General features: G+C 38.1%; 1 protein-coding gene across 1 annotated transcript; it reads left to right on the top strand.

The window, feature by feature from the left end:
• The first annotated feature begins 921 nt into the window (after window positions 1-921).
• NEUROD4 (neuronal differentiation 4) lies at window positions 922-1,917 on the top strand. The gene has a single exon (XM_063115545.1). It carries the CDS (start codon window positions 922-924, stop codon window positions 1,915-1,917), a length of 996 nt encoding a protein of 331 aa, XP_062971615.1.
• Window positions 1,918-8,085: the final 6,168 nt, after the last annotated feature.

Below are 8,085 nucleotides of genomic sequence, written 5' to 3'. Positions count from 1 at the left end.
TGCAATGAAAAGAGTTTTCACTTTAACACATGGGCAAGTCTGAAAGATGATCTGTGATAATCCTACTTTCTTTTCCTGATCCTTTCAAGACACCATGTCACTTACATCTCTAACACCACTAACATTAGACAGAACACAAGGTGCTTACTGAAAAACAAAATGCTCTTCTGGTGATGGTGAGAGAAATGTCTGATGGCTTTATGGTGCAGCAGCAAGTTGTGTGATGGCCATTTCCTAGGAGACGTTTGAAGCCGCCAGTTGGCAGTGCCAGTGAGAAACATGGGATATTATCAGTTAGATGTATGTTAAATGCCTCTAAACAGAGGCTTAACAGTCCTTTGTGGAACATAGGTAGTCTAAATGATTTTGCTATAGTTTTAACTTATTTTATGGTGCAGCTGTTTGATATGCTTTTTAATTTGTGATAATAATTATTATATAGATATTATACAATAATAATTATTTTGGCATCCTCTTTTACTTTCAGAAATTTTTCTATGTGGACAATAATTTATATGCCCATGTTGTCTATTTCCCTTTATGTTATAAACTCTGGAAAGAAGGAAAAATATGTTTGGACTGGGTACACCAGTTATTTTTCTTTGAAATATACATGAGATTAAAAAAACCCTGAGAATAAAAAGAGTTAGGCACTAACACTGCAATGAATAATCAAGTCAATCTTCTTTTTCTATTACTGATTTTCTTATAATATGCCATAGCTAGTGAGTGTCCTGGGCATTTCTTTGAGTCTTGGATTAGTCATTTGGAATGGAAGCCTTGCAGAAGATAATTATAAGTTGAATCCCAATGCAAACTGTGTGTCCTATATCCAAAGTATAAAAAGAAAGTTTAGTTTTAAATCTAAACAGGAGTTCACAGAAATTAACCTTTGCTGTTTCCCTTTTACAGAATCTGGAAATGGCGAAAACCTATGTGAAATCCAAGGAGATGGTGGAGCTGGTCAATGCGCCATCCTGGATGGACAAAGGTCTGGGCTCTCAAAGTGAGATGAAGGAGGAGGAGAGAAGACCAAGTGCTTATGGGATGCTTGGCAGCTTAACTGAAGAGCATGACAGTATTGAAGAGGATGAAGAGGAGGAAGATGATGGCGAGAAACCTAAGAGAAGGGGTCCCAAGAAAAAGAAGATGACCAAAGCTCGCCTTGAGAGATTCAGGGCTCGAAGAGTCAAGGCCAATGCAAGAGAACGGACCAGGATGCATGGCCTGAATGATGCCCTGGATAACCTGAGGAGAGTCATGCCATGTTACTCTAAAACCCAAAAGCTTTCCAAGATAGAGACTCTTAGACTGGCCAGGAACTATATTTGGGCTTTGTCTGAAGTCCTGGAGACTGGCCAGACACCAGAAGGGAAGGGCTTTGTGGAGATGCTCTGTAAAGGGCTCTCTCAGCCTACAAGTAACCTGGTGGCTGGATGCCTTCAACTTGGTCCTCAGTCTGTCCTCCCGGAGAAGCATGAAGAAAAATCTTCTATTTGTGACTCTGCTATCTCTGTCCACAACTTCAACTATCAGTCACCAGGGCTCCCCAGCCCTCCGTATGGCCATATGGAAACACATCTTCTTCATCTCAAGCCCCAAGTATTCAAGAGTTTGGGAGAATCATCCTTTGGGAGTCACCCACCTGACTGTAGTACACCCCCTTATGAGGGCCCACTCACTCCACCCCTGAGCATCAGTGGGAACTTCTCCTTGAAGCAAGATGGCTCTCCTGACCTGGAAAAATCCTATAGCTTCATGCCACATTACCCCTCTGCAAGTCTAAGCTCAGGGCATGTGCATTCAACTCCCTTTCAGGCTGGTACCCCCCACTATGATGTTCCCATAGACATGTCTTATGATTCCTACCCCCACCATGGTATTGGGACCCAACTCAATACAATCTTCACTGATTAGGGCAGTAAGAACAGCATTTCAGAGAATGATGTGGGGACATCTTACATAATTCAAGTGGGTTGAGGTGAAAATTCAATGATGTTAAGGGAACCCTATCAATAGATATCAATAGGCCTGCCCACATCTGTCACCCTTTTTTCTCATCAACTTCTCATGTCGTGTTGATTTCTTTATTTAGGGTCCTCAAGTGAAATTATTTGATGGCTTAAAATCATGTGGAAATAGAACAGAAGACCTGGGACATATTCCAGTGGTGCCAAACACTCATTGACTTTCCATTTCTGGCCTTTGTTTAGTTACTGGTAATATGAAGCAATTGTGTTAAGTCTAGATGATTTCTAAAGTCCTTCATAGTTCTGAAATTCTGTAACTTTGGTGATCACTCTTATAAATTTCTTGAAACTCAGAGAATAGAGCAATAGCAGGAAATGGACACTACGCATAGAATGATCAAGTGGAATTGCCAAAGGCAGCACAAGGTGCCTGTCACTTGGCTGACAGAATGCAAAGTGTGTTTGAACTTAAGACAGGACTTTGCATCTATGTAAAAATAGCTTCCAGGGGCTAAAGTACTAACTTGGTTGTCACTGTGAATAACAGAGCATGTTCTTTAAGAGATTGGCTCTGTTTACTCTGGAACTGAAAGTTGAATATATCTTCCCTAGTCATTTGAGAACCATAATAGAGGCTTCCTGCCAACTTTATTCTTGATAATATTTTAAAAGCACTTTTCTAAGTACTAGAGGTAGGGCAAGCAAGTCAGTGAAACCTCAGACTCCTCTGACCACTGGAACGTGGAGGAGTCATCCAGACCACTTCATGGCCTCCATGACTAGAGGGCCTTGGAAATTCTGATAAAGCTCAGGTGCTGCTATTGGAATCAGCACAAAACCCAGGTTTATATTAAAGAGCAATAAAATAGCTATTGGCTACACACTATCATAGTTTTTAGTCTCTCTCTGGCTTACATTTGCCCATCGGAAAACCACTGGATTTTCTTTAGCAAGATGATTTTATTTGGTTAAAGTAAACATGGTTAAAACCACTGACCTCTGTCCACACCCATATCATATTTTTCCAGAAGCACCAGCACCAATCAATTTATAGACTGAGCTTGAATTTTTCCAACATGTATGCAATTTCTTATCTCTCCGACCACCAATTGTTACCTCTTTCTAATTCTAAGTTATAATATGTTGTTGCGTATTTTGATCACATTTCAAGCAGCCAGACTTAGGGATGCAGAAATGAAATCCAAGGTCAATGAATGCTTTTATCAATCTGTCTTCATGACAAGGTTAACTCAATTTGCAGGATATTTTTTTCCTCATGTAACTACTTTTTCCTTTGTATTAGCACTAACTTTGTTGAATTTATCTTTTTCCAGAGTTGAGATCTCAGAAACTTTACTATCCTGTTCAATCTTCTGGGACAATGATTTAAGTTAAATCAAGAGCCTAAATGGCTTATTTGATAGTGGATCAGGTCCTACTTCTCTGCCAGAGAGGATAAGATTAGGATGAAGAGTATGCCAATAGGGCCAACAAATAAACCGATGACACAGATTAGCAAGCCGTTTTCTTTTTTTTTTTTTGTCTTTTTCATGACAGGTACTCAGCCAGTGAGTGCACCGGCCATTCCTATATAGAGCCAAACCCGCGGCGGGAGCGTTGCTGCGCTCCCAGTGCTGCACTCTCCCGAGTGCGCCATGGGCTCGGCCCAGCATGCCATTTTCTACAGCTCAGCTATCTCCAAAAAATCTACCAAATGATGTGTGTATCTTGTCTTTTTATTCCTCTTATTTATTATCTCTTTACAGTCTAAGTTATTTTCTTTCCATTTTGCTTGCAGCACTTACCCTGCTGTATTTTGCACCCTTGGTCTGTAGATCCACTTGAAAGTTGCCTTGCAGAGAGATCTTAAACCCCACCAGCCACCGAAATGTTTCCTCTCATCATGATCTGCCCTAGAGGAAATAGACAAGTAAAATTATTTATAAAACCATCCTATGTGCTTTCTGAGTATATACTGCCACCTACCTTTATGAGCGGCTGTGGGAGGATCTATCCTTGAAGCTAGCATTTTCTGGAATTTAAGTTTGTGGATAATAAATGTTGTTAGGGTTATTTATTAGATATTATTTATTTAATTTATCTCTCCCTTCCTTTCATGCAAATTCCTAGGCTCTATAGATGTGCTTGTGAACCCTCCCTAAAACTTCATTTGGAAAGTAGCCCATAATTTTGCTAGTAAGTCCTGAGTTTTGTAGTGAGGGGAAAGGAGGAAGTTACTACAGAATTACCTATAATGATTTTATAAAAAACAGCAATAATTTGAATGGCTATGCAAGTTAATGTTTTTTAGATTTTTTTTCTTTCAGTCTAAGGGGAACCAGAGCAATTTCTTAGGAATCTGTTGTTTATGGCTTTGGCGAGTATGGCATCTATTAACCAGGCTTCCTTGGGATTATGCAGAGGGCTTTTGTAATTACATTAAAATTTAGAAATGCAGTATGCTTGGAAAGAGCCTACTCTAACCCAGAGTTGTCTCATTCTTCTGGGGACTTTTTTAGACAAAGCAAAGAAATTGTTTAAATCTTTTGTTTTTTTAAAAAATGATTGTTTTTCCTCCTTTCTTTCCTAGCAGAAATAAAGCTGTGAGTCTTACTGGACATGGTGTCTTGTGTTGTGTTGTCAGTCTTCAAAGGTTTTCTTCATTCTCCTCTATTCATTTCTGTGAGCTCTATGTCTTGCAAACAGACTGGCCTATGAGGAGGATTTACACATTCTGTATCTTAACTGATCTTGCCAGAAGATTTGGAAAGTCTGAACTAAGTACTTAGAAGTCTAGAAGCACTGGTTTCTTCCATTCATACAACCAACTGTATGTAGAACCTGCTGTTGAGGAAAAAAATCTTCCAGTTTTCAGACATCTTTAGGACCTTGGGCCATATAAGCTATAAAACCAGAGAGGTGGACCATGGGAAAACAGACTACTATTCGAAATTTAAGTGGGTCTACCAACTTCTCAAAAAATTATGAAGTATGTTTTTTGGCAATTGCATCTTAATAGCTCTTCCCTTAATTGTTTTCTATTAGGTTTTTCTAGTTAAAACTTTCCAGGGTCCCTTCTTACATTCATAAAATGCTGGTTATAAAAAAAAATCATGATAATGATAATATTAATAATAAACTTAAATAAAACAGAGTTGTTTAATCATGGGAGGGACTTGGTTTAAAATATTTAAGAACAAAAAATATAGCACGAAAGTTATCCTTCCACCCCATCTTCTATCTGCCAGTTCTTGTTCTCCAACTAGAAACTACATGCTAAATTTTTTAGTTTATTTGTTGCTAGAAATCTTTTATGCATATATAAGCAAGTATTGGGTAAATTAGGCACAAATATTAAGGTACATTATTCTCTCCTTTATTTCCCCTCCAAATGATAACAATATAACACAGATCTGCATATTGCTTTTTTTGTACTTAAAAACATATCTTGGGGTATTTTCATATTTAATAAAAAGTTTCTTAATTCTTTGTTATCACTGGCTAGCATTCCACATTGAAATGTCAAAATTTATGGAATTAAATCACATAATTTAGATTTTTTCCAATCTTTTGCAATACTGAATGAATGATTGTATATACATGTCATTTGACACATTATGAAAATCTTTACTTTGCCAAGAATGTGCTAGAGGTACAAAGATAAACTGACAGATAACAACAACAATCCCATCTAGCAGTTGCTGGCAGCTTACTGCCCCACTCCACTGTACTGGCAGCAGCGGGGTGGCCAGAGAAGGAGGGCACTTGGTCCCTACGTATCCCCTGCCAGTCTGCATCTGTCAACAGGTGAGGCTCACACCCATTTCCTTCCTTCTCCACCCTATCTAGATCCTGCATTAGGCTGGACAACCCTCTCTGGGGTACAGAAAGGAAGGCAGGAAGGGTTTGAGCCCTCTAGCACCTCTTCACAGTAGCCCAAGCCCACCTTGCCCTCACCCTGGGATCTGGCTATCTATTTGTAATTGCAGTTTTCTAAGTGATTAACATATATTAATTCATTTAGTACTAAAGCCCTCCTTATAAGGTAAGCACTATTAATAGTCTCATTTTACAGATTAGGAAGCTAAGGCATAGAATAATCTATTCAGGCTCACTTTGCCAGTAAGTGATGGAGCCAGGATTTAAACTGATCGATTTTCCAAAATATTTGAAATGATTCTCAGGGGTTGTTTGCCTGATAGGTACATGAGGATGTCATACCTGCACAACGTTGGAGCTGGTGAAAGGAGAGCTACTCTTTGGCACCCCTCAAATTGTCCTCTATATGTGATACCCTTCTGCATCTATGAACCAGGCTGACCCATGCCCAAGCTCTGCATTGGAATCTGAGAGAAGACTCTTTCCTTTGACAAATGCTCAACTTTTGATTGGGCTTTGCCTATGTGAACTATGTAGATGTAGGCTAGATCACAGGTCAGTGCCTTGTTGCTTAAAAGCACCCATCTATCAGAAGGCTAAAACCATTTCATGCTGTCATTTCACATATATTTAGAGCTCAAGAAAAATGTCTTATCAGGGAATTATAGATATAAAAATAATAAAATCTTCTGTCAACATAGAAACATCCAATTTTCAAGATTATTTTTCTCAATTTAAATAACTTTGGCTTACAGTTTGGTGCAGTAATCTCAAGCATTGGCTTTAGAATCTAATAAAAGATATTTTAACTATACTACTTACTAATTGAATAACCTTTATTAAGTTGATTAACCCTGCAAGCCTCAGTTTCCTCAAATTTAAACAGCAATAATAACAATGCCTTCCTCCCTGGGTTATTATGATGAATTAATGGAGATAATACACCCAAAGCACTCAGCAAGCATTTAATAAGTAGTAATTATTCCCATTTATGTTACTGTTCATTATTCTTTAACTACATTGATATTAACTTTTCTCTTTGTGTCGATCATATGGCTGGGGGATTGCTGATGGTGACTACAGCAGGCTCAAGGGGTCTGCAGAATTCTTTAGTTAAGAGGGCTGAATTCTGCAGACTGGATTTGAAGCTAACTGACTGAGTAATCCTAGTGATTTATATAACATCTCTGTCTCAGTTTTCTTCTTTATAAAAAGGGCATACAATACCACTAATTATGATAATGCCACTGAAGTATTTATCTCAGGTTCTGATACAAGTGAAGCACTTTACTATTACTATTGCTACTATTATTATCATTGGGAGTAGGATGAGAACAGAAGAGGTAATTGAGAACCAAAGAGAATAGCAGACCCTCTGAATTTATATAGCAAATCATTGACTGGAGCCAATGTCAAAATCGAAGCCTTTGACCAGTACTTCATACATCAGAACATGCTGTTTTCTAACTCATCACAGGGACATCTTAAGCAGAAATCCTCAAAGGCAAACTTTCTGAATTTGGGAAATAGGAAACATTAAAGTTTGCTTTCTTTTCTAGAAATTGGCAGAGAGAAAAAAGAAATTGCGGTCATCTTGCCTGAGGCTATGCAGAAAAGAATATTATTACCTCACTAATGTGTAGTACTATACACAGTAATTCAATTTTACAAACAGTTATTGAGCATTTCTCTGGGCCAGGCACTAAGCCAAGTGTGGGGAATACAGAAATGAATATATGAGCGTGCGTTGTGCAGTTCTACAGACTATAAATTACCAAAGTACTTTTGTGCAGTTATCATCCAGTATTGACAGCAATGTGAGCCAGGTAGTGCAAGTATCATAGACAGTGTTTGACAGAGAAGGAAACTGATATTCAGAGACATTTACTGATTTGCAGGTCAAGCAATCAGCTGGGAGTTAAGTCAGAGACCTTGTTATTCTCATGTTATTTTGTTTGTTTTAGATAAGTAAATTCTCCCTTTATTTGTGGTTAAATAAAACACATTTTCTGAGATGAAGTTAATGGATTATTATAAAAATTCTGGATAACTTACTGATTGAATAACCTTGGTTAAGTTCATTAATCTTGCAAAGCTTCAGTTGCTTTGCTAAAATTGCTAAAATAAATTACAGCAAATATTAAATAAAGCAAAGAAAACTATGACCAGGGTTAGATGCAAATGGATAGTAGCCAGGGAGACAGTTGGTCATAAAATCAAAAGAACGTCTTCAGGG

The sequence above is a fragment of the Cynocephalus volans genome, chromosome 12 (assembly GCF_027409185.1).
Source record: "Cynocephalus volans isolate mCynVol1 chromosome 12, mCynVol1.pri, whole genome shotgun sequence".
Taxonomy (NCBI): Eukaryota; Metazoa; Chordata; class Mammalia; order Dermoptera; family Cynocephalidae; genus Cynocephalus; species Cynocephalus volans.
Note: the sequence above shows the minus strand (reverse complement) of the source record. Positions and strands in the feature narration are given on the sequence as shown.

Excerpts from the sequence above, each read along its gene's own strand:
- NEUROD4 (XM_063115545.1), top strand. The coding sequence starts at position 922 with ATGGCGAAAACCTATGTGAAATCCAAGGAGATGGTGGAGCTGGTCAAT.